This window comes from Dama dama, chromosome 18 (genome assembly GCF_033118175.1).
Source record: "Dama dama isolate Ldn47 chromosome 18, ASM3311817v1, whole genome shotgun sequence".
Lineage (NCBI taxonomy): Eukaryota > Metazoa > Chordata > Mammalia > Artiodactyla > Cervidae > Dama > Dama dama.
In genome coordinates this window covers 62,848,684-62,866,243 of record NC_083698.1, presented here as the reverse complement: position 1 = coordinate 62,866,243, position 17,560 = coordinate 62,848,684, and the positions used below count along the sequence as shown (strand labels likewise).

The following is a 17,560-nucleotide window of genomic DNA, read 5'->3' as shown; positions in this document are numbered from 1 at the left end:
AGGATTTTCCCCCTACCTTTCAGGGCTAACTTGTTGAATTATACCCTTCTTAACCGGGGCTGCAGTATAAAGCCAGCCTGGACTTCTGACAACTCCAAGGTACTGTTGAACGGCCCCCGATTTACCCGTCAGCTCAGTGCCTCTTGCCACAGTCGGTACAAGCCCACCCTGGTCCTCCACTTGGCAGTGAACAGCTGGGGAGGGTAGGGGACGGCCCATCAGGAAACAGTGGTGAGGGCCATGAAACCTAGCCATACCGGCATACCCTGGCCCCAGCTACCAGGGACTCAAGGTATTCCCTCTGAGAAGCCGCAGATGCTTTCTACACCTTTCCCTGCCTTGGTAGGTGGAGGGACTTGTGAAGGATCACACTGAGGATGCCTCCGAGTGGCCCTCGTAAGTTCTCCTCACAGCACGTCGCCCCAGGGCCCCACCCAATGCAGTAAGTGCCTCTGAAGGGGTCACAGCGTGCTTGCCAGGCCGACTTCCTTTTTAAAACCCCTGACTCAGACAGCTGGAAGGACTGATGTTGAAGCTGAAACTCCAATACTTTAGCCACCTGATACAAAGAGCTGACTCATTTGAAAAGATTGCTGGGAAAGATTGAGGGCAGGAGGAGGAGGAGACGACAGGAGATGGTTGGATGGCATCACCGACTCAATGGACATGAGTTTGGGTAAATTCCGGGAGTTGGTGATGGACAGGGAGGCCTGGCGGTTCATGGGGTTGCAAAGAGTCAGACACGACTGAGCGACTGAACTGAACTGAACTCAATTAGAAATAATGAGTGTTTCAGTATTTTACTAACAAATGAATTGGCAAACGAATGAGTTATCTGGGAAAACCTCCTCCTTCCCCCCATTTAGCATCCACCGCATGCCTGCCATGGTGGCAGGGATCTATCATGCTCTCCCAGCCGAGTTCTCAGTGACTCTGAGCCTTGCCTCCAACACAGCCATCCTCACAACTGCTCAGGGGCAGGAGGAGACTTCCCTTTCTCCACAGGGCAAGAGAGAAGCTCCAGTTTGGATGCCTCGGCCACAAGGGCACACCAGGCCTTTATTCCTTTTGGAGAATGGTACTGATTCGTCTTCCTGGGGCAGAGCCCATAGCATCAGCCTTCTGGAGGTCGGTTCCATCCCACAAAAGCCCTGAGTGGAGCCTCAGTATTGTGAAGACGTTGTCCTGTCCCTCAGACTGGTGAAGAGGGCATCCTGCCATCTTTGTCAGCAGACAGTGAAACTCCAGGACTAAGACAAAAGTCCATGGTGGGGCCTTCCTTTGGCACCAACTCCCTACAGAGCCTTGGAGGAGTCAAACCCCCACACTGCACCCCCTCAGTGGCTACAGTTTGAGGTGGGAATAGTCTCAACACTTGGGGAGGTACTGAGGAGGAAGACAGTATTTCAGGTAAAACACTTTCCTTTGTTGAGCACCTTTGCCCCCCAAGAAACATGGTGCCAACTTTGCACCATGTCTCCACTCTTCAGTGAACATGGAAGTGACTGACTTGCTCCCCCTGGCCTCTGGGCAGGCATTTGTATGAGCTCCAAGTCTCCTTCCTCTAGTTGCAGATTTAAATAATCATGGCTATGCATTAACATCTCTTCATAGAATGTTTACAGCCACTAAAATGGCTCATGCTTTTCCTGCAGAATTGTCACAGCTACTCAGGGACTCTGCCAGTCAGAGGGCCCACCTGATCTGCACCATGAAGGCAGGATTTTTAGCAGTCCCACCTCAGCAGACCCTGGATGCTGCCATCCAAGCTAGGCAACTGCAGAGTCGCCCCCAGGGCCAAAACCCACCCACAGGAAAACATCCCCTCAGAAACAGACAATCCGCTTCTCATCTTCAAAGACCTTGGCCTCCTCTGGTTTTATCAAGTTTCCATTTAAGCTGTTGGAGAAAAAGAACACAAGTAAGTGAGGGGCTACTGTATACACCTTCCCAACATGTGTTGCTAACACCCTCTCATACTTCACACAACCCTGAAATTAAAGAACATGATCTGTCAAACACTTTTTTCTTTTTTAAAACTGAAGTATAGTTGATTTACAGTATTGTGTTAATTTTAGGTGTACACCATGGTGATTCAGTATTTCTGCACATTATTTTTCATTACAGGTTATTACAAGATAATGGGTATAACTTCCTGTGCTACACAGTATATTCTTATTATAATACAGTAATTTGTATATATGTTACTCTCATACCCCTGATTTGTTCCTCACCCTTTTGGTAACCACAAGGTCATTTTCTATATCTGTGAGTCTGTTTTTGTTTTGCATATATACAGGCATGTATATTGTTTTTTAGATTCCATATCTGCCTGATATAATAGTCTTTCTTTCTGTGACTTATTTCTTTTAGCATAATATTCTCTAGGTCCATCCACTTTGTAAATAGCAGTATTTCATTCTTTTTTATGGCCGAGTAATATTCCATTGTGCATATGTGTGTGTACATATACGTGTGTGTTTATCACATATTAATCCAGTCATCTGTTGATGAGCACTTGGGTTGCTTCCATGTCCTGGCTATTGTAAATAGTGCTGCTGTGAACACTGGGGTACATATTTCTTTTCAAATTAGTGTTTTATCTTTTTCTGGATCATATGGTAGTTCTACTGTTAGTTTAAGAATCCTCCACATTGTTTTCCATAGTGGCTGCACCAACAGTGTAGGAGGGTTCCCATTTCTCTATATCCTCTCTATTATTTGTAGACTTTGATGGTGGCCATTCTGACAGGTGTGAAGTGATACCTCATTGGGTTTAGATTTGCATTTCCTAATAATTAGTAATGTTGAGCACCTTTTCATGTGCCTGTTGGGAATCTGTAAATTGTCTTTGGAAAAACATCTCTTCAGGTCTTCTACCCATTTTTTAATTGAGCTGTTCGTATATTTTGGACATTAACCCCTTGTCAATTTCATCATTTGTAAATATTTTATCCCATTCTGCAGGCTGTCTTTTCATTTTTCATTTTTAATCCATGTACTGGTTTAAGCGATCTTCAATCCTCAATATGTATTTGCCTTTCCTATTGGTATTTTCCCTTTCCTATAGATTCTTTTCCATTTAGAGAAGATTCTTCAACATTTCTCTTAGGGTAGGTTTTGTAATGGTGAATTCTTTGCTTTTTGCTTCTCTGAGAAATTCTTATATTATATATATATATATATATATATATATATATATATATATATATTCTATATATATGATAATCTTCCTGGGATTAAGTATCCTAGGTTGATATTTTCCCTTTCAGGACTGTGAATATATCATGCTATTAATACTTTTTCTGGCATGCAAGGTTTCTGCAGAGAAATCAGCTGATAGCCTGATGGGGATTTCCTTGTAAAGGACTATTTTTTATGGTATGTCTTGGTGTGGTTCTGCTTGGGTTCATCTTATTTGGGACCTTCTGTGCTTCCTGTTCCTGGATATTTGTTCCCTTCTTTAGGTTTGGGAAGTTTTCAGCCATACTTTCTTCAAATATATGTTTTATTGTCTTCTCTTTTCTCCTTCTGGAATCCTTACAAAGCAGATATTGGCACATTTTATATTATTCCATAGATCTCTTATGTTGCTTTCATTTTTTTCACGTTCTTTCTGTCTGCTATATTGATTAATTTCCATTATTTTATCTTTCATATCATTTGCATTTGTGTCATTTAGTCTGCTATTGCTTTTAGAGTGAGTTTTATCTCAGACATTGAATTACCTATTTTTGATTAGATCTTTTTATAGTTTTTGTTAAAATGATCTGTGCTTAGATCAGTTTTCTTTTTTCATTCAGTTAGCATTTTTATTACCAGCTTTTCTGTTTCATTACTTTTTCCAGGGGGTTTCTCTTGCTCTTTCAATTGGGAGTAGTTCCTCTGCTTTTTCCTTTTACTTAACTGTTTCACCTAAATTCACTGAAAAAGAGAAAAGCAATCTATTGTGGTCATGAAGAGGTGTTTTTATGTGAGTGTCCCTCTGGTGTCTTTGGTGTGAGGACTGGATTTGATTGTGGATGCCAGCCCTGTCTTCTTCAGGGTGTGCTGGCCACCATCACCTTGATGGGGTATGGCTAGAACCTGCAGAGGCTGTGATGTGGGATCTCCTCTCTGCTCAGTGACCATCACACAGGGCAGGTGCTGCTCCAGAGTTGCTGGGGCAAATGCCCTGAGCGTTGGGCTTTTGAGTTGGCTCTGTTCCCTGGAGGTGTATGTCTTCCCTTCTCCCTGCACTGGGGCTTGTGCATTTACAGAGGTCTGATGCAGCCCAAGGTCATGCTTCTTCCCACTGTGGTCATGCCACGTCTGGCACAAGGTTGTGGCATTGAAGAGACTGGAGCATGTGCTTGGCTAGCAGTGGGGGGTCATGGCATTACGGCCGAAGCGGCTGTGTTGCCATCAGACATTGGGGCTGTTTTGTTAGCGCTGTTGTAGCAACCACCCAGCAGGCGCCTGGGGGCCACGTCTGTGTCCCTCGATCAGGTCTTCTGCCAGGACTTGGCTTCCCTAGATCTAGTGCCAGTCTGTGGTGTGAAGTGGGCGGGCCTGGGGTGTTTGCTCAGCTTGGCTTCAGGGGCACAGTGAGGTGGCAGCCAAGGGGGCTTGTCTCTTCTGCACAGGAGCCCAGGACTGGGACACCCAGTCTGATTCAACCCGCTCACTTCCCAGGGCAAGTATCCACGTGATGGTCTTCCTTTTCCTCTTAGTCCCTGCCCAGGGGTGCCATCCTCACCTGATTCTTTTTCCCATCCTACCTGATTACATGGGAATCTTTCTTGTAGCCTTGGTTGTATAGGACTTCTCTTGCCAGTTTCCAGTTTTCCATGAGACTTGTTCTACACTTGGATGTAATTTTGATGTGTTTGTGGGAGAAGATGACCTCCATATCCTTTTACTTTGCCATCTTGATGACTTGTTAATCATTTCCAGATGGCAAAAAAACACATGAAAAGATGCTCAACATCACTCATTATTAAAGAAATGCAAACCAAAACTTCAATGAGGTATCACCTCACACCAGTCAGAATGGCCATCATCAAAACAAATCTACAAATAATAAATGCTGGAGAGGATGAGGAGAAAAGGGAACCCTCCTGCACTACTGGTGGGAATGTAAATTAATACAACTACTATGGAGAACAGTATTGAGGTTCCTTAAAAAACTAAAAACTATCATAGGACCCAGTAATCCTACACCTAGGCATATACTCTGAGAAAACAATAATTCAGAAAGATACATGTGCTCCAGTATTCACTGCAACACTACTTAAAATAGCCTAAATGGACAGACAAATGGATAAAGAAGATGTGGTATATATATACAATGAAATATTACTCAAACACAAAAAGGAACAAAATTGGGTCATTTCTAACAACGTGGATGAACCTAGAGTCTGTCATACAGAGTAAAGTCAAGTCAGAAAAATATATTAATGTATATATATACACACACACAGAATCTAGAAAAATTTAGTACTGGTGAACCTATTTGCAGGGCAGGAATAGAGATGCAGACATAGAGAACTGACTTGTGGACACAGTGAGGGAAGGAGAGGGTGGGACAAATTGAGAGAGTAGCATTGAGATATATGCACTACCATGTAAAACAGACAGCTATGGGAAGCTGCTATATAGCACAGGGAGCTCATCTCAATGCTGTGTGAGGACCTAGAGGGATGCTCAAGAGGGAGGAGATACATGTATACACATAGCTGAGTCAGGCTGTGGTACAGCAGAAACTCTCAACGCTGTAAAGCAATTATAATCCAGTTTTTAAAAAATCCCTTCATGGAGATACCATCACTCCATGGAATGGATCTGAGGTCACCAATAGCCTCAATAAAACTGAATTTAAATGACATTTTTCAGGCCTTATCTTTCTTGCCCTTCATAGGCATGTCTTCCTCTTCTTTGAAACACTACCATCCATTTCTTGGCTTGATATTTACACTCTCTGGTTTCTTTCCTACATCTGACCACTCCATCTCCTTTATTTCTATAGTCTCCTCCACATGACCTCTAAATAATGGATTTCCTCCAGGCTTGGGGCCTGGCCCTTTTCCCCAGAAGAACCTCATCTATCCCTGGCCTCATCTGTATGTCAGTGACCTGGGCGAGACCTCTCTACTCCGGCGCCTCTTACCTGCTTGACATCTTCATCTGGATGCCTCCCAGGTACCTCAAAGTGGGCACCTCTCCCCAGGGTTCCTGAGCTCCGTATATGGCACACCACCCTTCCTCCAGTTGTGCAAGTTAGTAACCTGGAGGTTAACCTTGACACCTTCCCCACCTTCATATTCTGTCACAAAGTTTTGTTTCCTAAGTATCCCTAGCATGGCTCCCTGGAACCTCCCCATATGTTCCCCACCACCGTCCTGATCTGCCTTTCTATCACCTCTTCTCTGGCCTTTCCCAGTCCACTTTCCCACAGGAGCCAGGGTGGTGTTTTTTGTTTGTTTGTTTGTTTTACAGTGCGGCTCTGAGCACATCCATCTTTGCTTGAAACCCTTCAATGACTTTCTACTGCTTTTAGGATAAACACCAAAAATATGCAAAAGGACCCATAGATCTTTCATGGTCTAGTCTCTGCCCATCACCTCCACCTCCTGTGGCCCTTCTCCTACCCTGTTCTTCAAGGGTACCACGTTCCCTCCTGCCTCAGAACTTTTGCACATGATGTCCTCTTTCCTAGAACACTTTCTTCCCACTTCAGCTGATGATCTATTTATCCTTCATGGCTTAGTTTAAATGCCACTTCCTTCAGGAGGCCTTCCCTGAAACCTTCTTTGTATTAGGTTCCCTTCTCAGCTTTCCCCTCTCTAGCACTCATCATGACTGTCATTAAATAATTACTTGAATAATTTTTTCCTTTACTATATCTTCCTCACCACTGGATTCTCGGAATCGGCACAGCACCTGGCACTCAAGCACTCATTTGTTATTCAACAAATTAAGATGCAGTGCTTTCCCTGGGGACTCTGCAGTGACCTTGACAGAGGCCCTACCCTCAAGGAGTCTGGAGGAGAGAGCCTCACAGAAAGCTCTTACAATGGAGTGTGGGTAAGTGCTATAATTTATTACACCGGGTCATTGAACTCTGCTAATTTCTGTCTTTGAAGGCATAACTCACCGAGGGACTTCAGATCTCAAGTTCTTTTTGAACGGGGATGAGGCAGACATAAATGGCATTACAGATAAAGAGTCCAAGGAGATGGCCAAAGGTAATCTCTGCCAGTGGTGACCCTGGGCAGAGCCTGACCCCAGCCCTGGCAGCCCATGATGTGAGACTTCTCGGATGAACCAGGGGCTGGAGTGAAGATAACGCCTGGGCCAGCGCCCAAGGCTTCCTCCTTGTCCTCTTTTCTAATCCTTCCTGACACCAATGCCTTGTTCAGGTTCTACACAGCATGCCTTAAAGACTGATACTTGGTCCTATACAAATATTTCTTTGTGTAGGAACAATGGTCTTTGGTAGGCCATTTCAAGCCAGTCAAAATTAAAGCAGCTGCATGTGCTTAAACCATCCTAACCAGTCACTGAGCAGAGTGGAAGCCAGCTGTGGTCCACAGACTGTCCAGCCTAGTCTCCTGTCCTCTCCCCACCTCTGTCTGCCATCTTCAAACAACAGAGTCAGCAGCAAATGGGGTACTTCTAGGAAAGGATTCCTGACTGAGGAGCAGGCTTGGCTTTGAAGACGACTTGCCACAGCGCCTCGATCAATCTGTTTGGAGCCTGGGCTCTCTTCTCAAGCATAATGTTTTCAAATGATTTTTTGGCTTTGCCTCCAAATAAGAACATTTTACATTGTGAACCAGCGTCTATGCTGGTACACATATATACATACACACCCACATCTGAAATTAGATTATGAAATATCTCATAGTGTGCACACAGCATTCTGGTGTTCTACTCCATTTCATTCTTTAAATAATGCTAGTTATAACCTACCAAACCAATTTATGATCCTCTAAGGAGTTCTAAAGTAAAAAACACTGTTCTAGCAGCTAAGATCAGGGAGCAAGCTGTACCTTGACTTATATTTTTCAGGCTATGAAATTCTTCTCCCCAGTATGAAAAAAGTACTATAGTTAATGAGTAACTACCCCCTGAACTGAGGGTTTGGGTCATGGCAAGGCTGCTCCATGGATCTCAGGACCCTAGATGGAGCATGAACTCCTGTGGTCTCTGGCCCCTGCCAGGCTTTCCATGTAGGTCTGAGCCTCACACTCTGCTGGGCTGTCTCAGGCCAGGCCTGGGGCAGAGAGCAAATTCCAGGGCTCTTGGGGGGTCTGGGTTCAAGGACACAGGGCCCCTCTGTTCTCAACTTGGTTATATCAGTACTGAGGCAGTCAGGGCCCTTTCTGTTACTAGTGGGACACACACATTCCCTCACCCTGCTGAATATACTCCAGGCCCAGTCCTACCTGTGAGGGAAGTGGGGGGGGTGCATGTGTCCCGTGGGAGGCACGAGAAATGGAATGGGGCGCAACATTGCAATAAGGCAGGCCATGGGCTTTCCTTCTGCTGGCATAAGCAAGTCCTCAGAAGAGAAACAGGAAGTTGGAAAAGAGTACAGTCAGCTCAAATACAGCCTGGAAGCCCAGACAGGAAAAGAACATGCTTCAGACTCCAGGCCATCTCTCAGTGGGAATCATTTCTCAGTCTGTCTGCCCCTGTACAATCCAGGACAGGGGGACTGCAGAAGAGTGTCCTGACTATGAAGTCACAGCCTTCGCTGAATTTCAGCTTCTCCTCTTAGGTGTGACCTGGGTCTGGGCCTCAGTTTCTACATCTATGAAATGGAAACAGTACTACCTACTTTACAGATTGTTGGAAAGATGAGAAATAAATGCACATTGCCTTACATTGTGCATAGCACATAGTCAATGGTGCTAAGTAAATAATCACTGTTGTTATTACTATAAAAAGGAGTAGATCAGTCTTACCAAATCTCCATTATGCCAGTGTTCTTCTGTAATGCCTCTGCCAACTGGGCAATCCCCTTGGCTGTAATCTGGTTCTGGATAAGCCTGAAAGAAAAACATGCCTTTTGTATCAAGGCATACTGGATGAACTCTGTCCATGTCATTAGGGGGTTGGAAGGGTATGATGGAATGAGAGACAGGATCAGGAAGAACTGAGTCCATTTAACTTTCAGTCTAGCAAAGATTGTCTAGATCAGACTCATGAGAATAAATGACGTGTTTTAAAATGTTTGTTTTCTGATGGGCAGAAGACCTAAGTAGGCATTTCTCCAAAGAAGACATACATGAAAAGATGCTGTGTCACTAATTATTGGAGAGGTGAAAATCAAAACCACAATAAGGTACCACTTCATACCAGTCAGAATGGCCATGTTTAAAAAGTCTAAAAATAATAAATACTGGAGGGGATTTGAAGAAAAGGGAATCCTCCTACACTGTTGGTGGGAATGTAAATTGGTGCAGCCACTATTGAAAATGGTATGGAGGTTCCTTAAAAGAAACTAAAAAATAGAGTTGCCATAAGATCCAACAATCCTACTCCTGGGCATATATCCAGATAAAACTAATTTAAAAAGATACACAATAGCCCACACATGGAAACAACCTAAATAGCCATCAGATGAATGGATACAGAAGATGTGTGTGGGGGGGGGGGTTGTGTGTGTGTGTATATATATACACACACACTATGAACTGTTACTCAGCCATTAAGAATATCATACTAAGCAGAGAAGGACAAATACCGTATGATAGCACTTATATGTGGAATCTAAAATATTACACAAATGAACCTATCTACAAAATAAAAATAGACTGCAAAACAAATATAGAAAACAGACTTTGTGGCTGGCAATAAGGAGGAAGGGTTGGGAATTTGGGATTCATAGATGCAATTTATTATATACAGGATGGATAAACAACAAGATCCTACTATATAACACAGGAAACTATAGTCAAAGTCCTGTGATAAACCATAATGGAAAAGAAAATGAAAAACAATACACAGGGGACTTCCCTGGCAGTCCACTGATTTAAGACTTTGTCTTCCAGTGAAGGGGATGCAGATTCGATCCCTGGTTGGGGAGCTAAAAATGCCTTATGGCCAAAAAACCAGAACAAGAGAATCAATATCATAACGAATTCAGTAAAGACTTAAAAAATATTTTTAAATATATAACTGAGTTACTGTGCGGTACAGCAGAAATTAAACATTGTATTAAGTTTTACAACAATAAATTTTTTTAATGTTTAACTTTTCTGTATATTTTTAGCATGAGCATAATCTGTATATTCACATGTAGGTACTTTATTACATGAACATATACATGCATGTGTGCTTGACACTTTTGTTTGGAGACTACCAATCTGAACAACAAATTCTAAAGAATGTACCTGGGAACACGCAGTCTGATATCTCCCTTCCAGGTGGCTGGAAAAAGGCAAGGCAGCTTTTAAAGTTAAGTATGTTTAAAGAGCTAGGCATTCTCTTCTTTGCCAGGGAGGGGGAAGAGGCTTCCAAAATGGTGCCATGTCCTATCCACCATCTGAGAGGCAGGGAGGGGGAACTATTCCTGAGTCCCAGTGGAAAAGCATCCATACTGGGGCCTCTAGGACTATACCCCATTATGTTGGGTAACAGTGACTCAATGAAAGGAAGGTTTCAGATAGACCTGAGAAGCCTGAACAAGTCCTGAATTGCTCCCCTGGGAGGCTGTGCTTCTAGCCCACCCAGGAAAAAAGTGCAGCACAAGTCAGTGATATGTCTACTTTTTTTTTTTTCTCTCTTTTTTATCACAGGTTCACTCCTCTCCTCTGGCTTTTTGAAGATAAAGGCTGCAAATGCACTTGACCTATCCAAGAAGGCAGCTGTATGAGGAAGATGAAGGCCTGAATTACCATGACTGATGAGATTTCAGAAATTAAGCCAGTCCCTTAGAAGGAAGCAGTATAGCATGGTTAAAAGCTCTCCTCACATACAATTACACCTACTCCCCACCTTCCAGCTATAGATCCTTGAAGAAGCTCTCTGTTCTTCGGTTGCCTGACCTATAACATGAGAATAATAACTGTAAGAGAGCCCACAAGCCTGAGTGTGTGAGTTTCAATAGGAGGATGGGTATGAAGTAGTTCTCAGTCTCTACCACGGTGCCAAGTACAAGTTCTTGTCACCATTCCTGCCCAAGCACACAGGACTAGGCAACCATGCTGTAGCCAGGAGCCAGTGATCGCTGCCATATCTCCCACAGACTGGGGCCCCTGGTCTTGATGCAGAGGTGGTACGCATGACCACAGTGTGACTTCGACTTTTTTTGCAAAAGGAGCAAAAATAGAACCTGGAAGCGGGCACAGAGTTCTGCATTCAGTTAAATTCTGCTATTTCCTAATGACCCCTTCCATGGTTGCGACCAGTGGCACCACCTACGCCTTGCTGGAGGTAGGCTGAGCTGCCTGCAGCCTAGACCTGGCAAGAGGCTGGGTAGGAGGAGAGGTTAAAAGGCTGGCAGTGCTCAGGCCCACTGGCTACCTTCACCCTGGCCAGTGTGGTCTGTGCTCACACAAAGAGCAAAGACTCACTCTCTAGCCCTCTTCTTGCTGTGTTCTCCCTGGAGAGGCTGGCCTGACACCTAGGGAAAGGCATAAAAGTAAGAAAGGGTCAGAAAGAAAAGGGAAAAAAACAGATGTAAAAGTAACACACTGGGTTTATATATATATATATATATATATATAGAAACTGACATGGTGATCTAAAATTCACGTGGAAAGGCAAGGGACCCAGAATAGTCAAAACAATATTAAGAAAGAAGAACAAAGTTGGAAACACACACTTCCTGGTGTCAAAAACTTATTACAGAGTTACAATAAGCAGGACAGTATGGTCCTGGCATAAGGATAAACATATGGCTCAACCAGAATAGAAAATTCAGAAATAAACTCACACATTTATGGTCAACTGATTTGACAAAAGTGTCAGGGCCATTCAAAAGAGAAGAGTCTTTTCAACATGTGGTGCTGGGACAACTGATTATCTAGATGCAATAAAATAAAGTTGGACCCCAAACCTCATACCATACACAGAAATGAACTCCAAATGGATCAAAGACCTAAATGTAAGAGCAAAACTGTAACACTTAGGAAATCTTTGTGACCTTGGATCAGGCAATGATTTCTTAGACAACCTAAAGCACAAGCAACTAAAGAAAAAATAAATTGGACTTCATCAAAACTAAAAACTGGTGCTTCAAAGGGCACTGTGAAGAAACTGAAAAGAAATAATTTGCAAATCATCTATCTAGTAAATGTCTAGCACCTAGAATATTTAAAGAATCCTAACAACTCAGCAATTAAAAGGCACATAACCCAATTTAGGGCTTCCCAGGCGTTACCAGTGGTAAAGAACCCACCTGGCAATGCAGGACAAGAGTTTGATCCCTGGGTGAGGAAGATCCCCTGGAGGAGGGCTCAGCAACCCATTCCAGTATTCTTGCCTGGAGAATCCCCATGGACAGAGGAGCCTGGTGGGCTACAGTTCAAAGGGTTGCAGAGAGTCGGACACAACTAAAGTGACTTACCAGAGCCAAACCCAATTTACAAATGAACAAAAAATGTGGAGCCAGTTCTCCAAAGAAGATATACAAATGGCCAATATGCACATGAAAAGACACCCAACATTGTTAGTGTCAGGGAAATGCAAATCAAAACCATGATGAGACAGCACTTCATATCCCATAGGATGGTATGACCCCAAAAGACCAATAACCTGTGTTGGTGAGGACGTGGAGAAATGGTGACCCTCATACCTGACTGGTGAGAATGTAAATAGCATAATCACCTTGGAAAACAGTTTAGCAGTTAACAAAATAACCATATAACCCTGAAATTCTATTCCTAAGTATATACCCAAAAGAAATGAAAACATATGGTTACACAAACATGCACGAATGTTCACAGTAGCATTATTCATAACAGTCATAAAGTAGAAACAATCCAAATGTCCATCAACTGATGAATGGACAAACAAAACGTGGACTATCCATACAATGGAATATTCAGCCATAAAAAGCAATGGAGTACTGATACATGCTACAGTGTAGGTGAAGTTTGAAAACTTATGCTACTGAAATAACATGGAAACCAAAGGTCCCATATCGTATGACTGCATCTCTATGAAAGGCCCAGAAAAGGCAAATCCAGAGAGACAGAAAATAAGATTCAGTGCAGTCAGTCAGTTCAGTCATTCAGTCATGTCCAACTCTTTGCGACCCCATGAATTGCAGCACACCAGGCCTCCCTGTCCATCACCAACTTCCGGAGTTTACTCAAACTCATGTCCATCGAGTTGGTGATGCCATCCAGCCATCTCATCCTCTGTCGTCCTCTTCTCCTCCTGCCCCCAATCCCTCCCAGCATCAGGGTCTTTTCCAATGAGTCAACTCTTCGCATGAGGTGGCCAAAGTACTGGAGTTTCAGCTTCAGCATCAGTCCTTCCAATGAACACCCAGGATTGATCTCCTCTAGGATGGACTGCTTGGATCTCCTTGCAGTCCAAGGGACTCTCAATGCTAAATCCCAGGGACAAAGGAGCCTGTTGGGCTACGACGGTCCTTAGAGTCACAAAGTCGGATACAAGGTGACTTAGCACACATGCAGGAACCAAGGGGGAAGAAGGATGGGGAGTGATTGCTTAATGCATACAGGTTTTTGGGGAGTAGGGCAGGTGGTTAGGTAAAATGCTCTAGAGTTAAGAGAGTAGTGTTGACTGTACAACCTATAAATATGCTAAAAATCACTGAACTGTACACTTCAAAAGAGTGACTTTTATGGTATGTCAATTTTATGTTAAAGTTTTTTTTAAAAAGCACAGTGTTGAAATCTGAATTACCATAAATGTTTCAATGTCTGGTTGACTTTCAACATCTCTGCAAAGCTCTCTGCCACTTCATCATCAAGTTCATTTTTGGTAAGCCTGTAAGAAAAAGGAAGAATGGATTCAGAAAGTCAGTCCTGCCTGGTACCCTTTCTTCATTGAGTTCCTGGCCCAGGCGTCTCCAGCTTATGCTGCTAATCACTTGCTGAGAACTCAGCAAACAGCCAGGCTCCAAACCCAGCCTCTTAGCCCCAATGACAATAAATGGAGCTTCATTTCTAGTGCAAATCCTTCACCCAAGCTCCTACTTCTTAGCCCTGCTGTTGTTGGGGAGCCCACACTCCCCTTCCATCCTTGCTGAGCTCTTGGATTTCACAGAAGACAGGGGCCCACAGAAAGCAAGGGACCAATGCTTGCTTCTCTGATCTCCTGCAGCCTTTAAGATCCCTTGAACACCAAAGACAGTCTGTTACTAAATTCAGTCTGATGAAGACCTCGAAAAGCCTGCCAAATGCACATTAATATGTGATCATCACTTTGCCAGTTATGAAGGACCCAAGTTCTGTGACTGAAAGTTCCAGGAGTGTCTCAGTTGTTCTTAAAAGCAGAAAGTGACCTGGGTAAAGCAGAGAGGGTGAGAAGCTCCTGGTTGTAAAGAGGATTAAACCCTGTTGTGCCAGTGGATGAAAGAATAAATAAAGGAAGGAGAATAGAAAAAAATTAAAAAATCATTCCTTGAAGGGCAATTTCGTAGTGTCTATCTAAATTTTAAATGTGTTTCACTTTGGACCAATGATTAGACTTCTAGAAATTGACCTTATGGTGTGCAAAGACATTACACACAGGTTTCTATACATGCAGTACTGATTGCAGTCTTTTTTGGTCATAATGTAAGATGTGAACAAATTTCAGTATCAATAGAGGCAATTGGAAAAATAAAGTTGTGAGTGTGCAGCCTTTAGAGAGACTGAGGTAGGATCAAGAAAGAGGCTAAAGAGCATTTAAGACGCTCTGAGTCAGATAGACCAGCTGGGAATCGCTTCCTAGCAGGGTGACCGCAGCAGGTGGTTGAACTCTGGGCCTGAGTTTTCCCATCAGTAAATGTTAACAGTAATGGTACAACCCTCCTTGCATGGTTGTGAGAATGAGTTCCTGTACAAAAAAGACTGAGAACAATGCATGATGTATGTATGGTCAGTACTCAAGAGATTCTGGGGATTGACATTATTATCCACCTAGAGCTGTGAGTCTCAACCGGGGTTAGTTTCCATCCAGAGACACTTGCCAATGTCTGGAGACAATTTTGATTGTCACAATTAGGGGTCACTACAGAGTATCTAATGGGCAAAGACCAGGGGTTCTGCTGAATATCTTATAATGCACAGGACAGCCTCTCAACAAAAAAGAAATATTTGGACCAAAATGTCAAAACAGTGCTGAGGCTGAGAGACCCTGACATAAAAGGACATATAAAATATGTACAATATATGTCTGAGATGTTTTTTAAGCCCCTTGCTAAATTCTATTTTGTAAGAAAAGGGATATTTATTTGAATATACATTCAAATGCTAGAAATAGAAGATTATATTTAGGAAATATGAAAGGAGAGGCACTTTCACTTCCTACTTTCCAGACTTCAGTATATTTTTTTTTTTTCAAAAAGTATGTTTCTCACTTTTCAAAATTTTTTGAGAGATTTTTTGAAGAGAAAAGGGAAGTGAACTTACTCGGCAGCAGGTGTAGTGTCAGAATTCTCACAATGATGATATTTACATTAACTAATTTAGCCAATATCTCATGAGGAGGATATGGAGACATGTAATATAACTTCCTCACGTGGAAGCAATTTATGATACAGGCAAGTAAGTAAAATACTTACTTGCAAGTAAGTTAAGTAAGGCAAGTAAGTAAAATTAAAATATGGTAAATGACCAAAAAAAAGAACCCCCAAAAAAGGAGCACTTTCAGAAGGTAACATCCACTTAATGAGTGGCCCTGGAATGCAGAGAGGAGTGAGGACTGTGGACTTCCCGTGACAGGTGAGCAGGAGCATGAAGGTCAACTCCTGATGTGACTACCTGGGGAAGGAGGAGGCTGCATGGAAGAAAGGCCGTGTAAGAGGAAGAAGGGAGAACATTCAAACAAGTATGCGAAAGTTGGACCCTTCAAGGCATATCTGGGGGTGTTCCAGAGATATCCTGACAGGAAGAATAGCTAGCTTCTGATTTACCTGAGGCCTGCAGTGGCCAAGAAGGCTACGGTTTCAAACTCAGGCTCCTAGGGCCCATTCCACTCATTCTGTACTTGGCTGTGCTTCTGGGAATGACTATCATCTTCTCCAGGAGGAAATTAAATGATAAACCTTCCTTTGAGGAAAGGCCTAGAGCCTTTTCAATTTTCAGGCTTCCCTGGTGACTCAGATGGTAAAGAATCTGCCTGCCATGCGGGAGACGTGGGTTTGATCCTGGGTTGGGAAGATGCCCTGGGGGAGGGCACGGCAACCCACTCCAGTATTCTTGTCTGGAGAATCCCATAGACAGAGGAGCCTGGTGGACTACAGCCCATGGGGTCACAAAGAGTTGGACATGACTGAGCGACTAAGCACAGCACAGAGCCTTCTCAATTCAGAGGCAGCCTTTCAGTTAAGAATCTAGGCTGTGCACAGCCTTTGGAAAAATCCCCAAGCCCCAACCTTTCAAAATGACTCGTTATTACCAGAATATTCTCAGAGATGCATTCTGCTGCAGGGCCCATGCGAGGCTCTTTCCTCCTTCTGTAGAGATGCCATTGAATGCAAGACTAGGAAGGAAAAACATTTGGAGAAGGTTATTAAAAACACACTACATTTGCCTTTGGCCTGGTAGCTCAGATGGTAAAGAATTTGCCTGAAATGTGGGAGACCCACGTTCGATACCTGGGTGGGGAATATTCCCCCAGAGGAAGGCATGGCAACCCACTCCAATTTTCTTGCCTGGAGAATTCCATGGACAGAGGAGCCTGGCAGGCTACAGTCCATGGGGTCACAAAGAGCCGGACACAACTGAGAGACTAACACACTCAGCAACTAAAGCAGCTGGAAAGACTCGCCAGGAGGTGGCCCCTGCCCGGGTTGACTCAAAGCAAGAAGCAGAAGGGCTCAGCTGTGCCAGCAGCCGCTCGAGCTTTGTTGCTCCAGAGCCCATGTTCAGACCATGAGGACAGGCCAGAAGGGAAATGAAACAGGGGCCAGATCTGGTCACAGTGCCCACAGCAGGCTGAAGAGGCTTGGCAAGCTTTGCTTTGCATGCTGACACCTTACAGGCACACATCAGTGAGGCCTAGAGAAATCTCTGTTCTCATAAGGAAGGAATTCTGCTACTGCTCCTACCATAGAAGGAGGCTCTCTGTAAGTAACAGCAAGAACGCAGGCAATCAAGAGACACCCAGGTCTCAGGGATTCAGCCGGAGGTCTAAAGGAGGGCCGGGAAGGACCCAGTCTGTTTACAGAGAGGAAAGGTCCCCTCTTGTCCCAGCACCATCCTGAGAATGAAGATGGGGCAGAAATAAGCTGCCCAGTGTCCTTTCCAGTTTTATTTGGACTGAAGAATTCCTTCCCAACCCCCACTGGGCACATGCAGACTGCCAAGGAGCTGGCAGTGTCCCATGTCTGATATGATGGGTGTGTGCACATGTCACATTCCAGAGCTGAAAACTTAACCATGATGTA

At 43.8% G+C, this 17,560-nt stretch overlaps 1 protein-coding gene across 4 annotated transcripts in view; it reads right to left on the bottom strand.

Moving 5' to 3' along the window:
- Positions 1-770: 770 nt before the first annotated feature.
- Positions 771-17,560, bottom strand: part of NOD1 (nucleotide binding oligomerization domain containing 1) — an 85,240-nt gene continuing 68,450 nt past the window's right edge. For all 4 annotated transcript variants that reach the window (XM_061165434.1, XM_061165433.1, XM_061165435.1 and 1 more), the window contains 4 exons: positions 16,570-16,653; positions 13,870-13,953; positions 8,952-9,035; positions 771-1,899 (listed from right to left, as the gene is read on the bottom strand). In XM_061165434.1, coding sequence (XP_061021417.1) covers positions 1,827-1,899; positions 8,952-9,035; positions 13,870-13,953; positions 16,570-16,653 — 325 coding nt within the window. In that variant the 3' untranslated portion in view covers positions 771-1,826. The remainder of the gene's footprint in view (positions 1,900-8,951; positions 9,036-13,869; positions 13,954-16,569; positions 16,654-17,560) is intronic.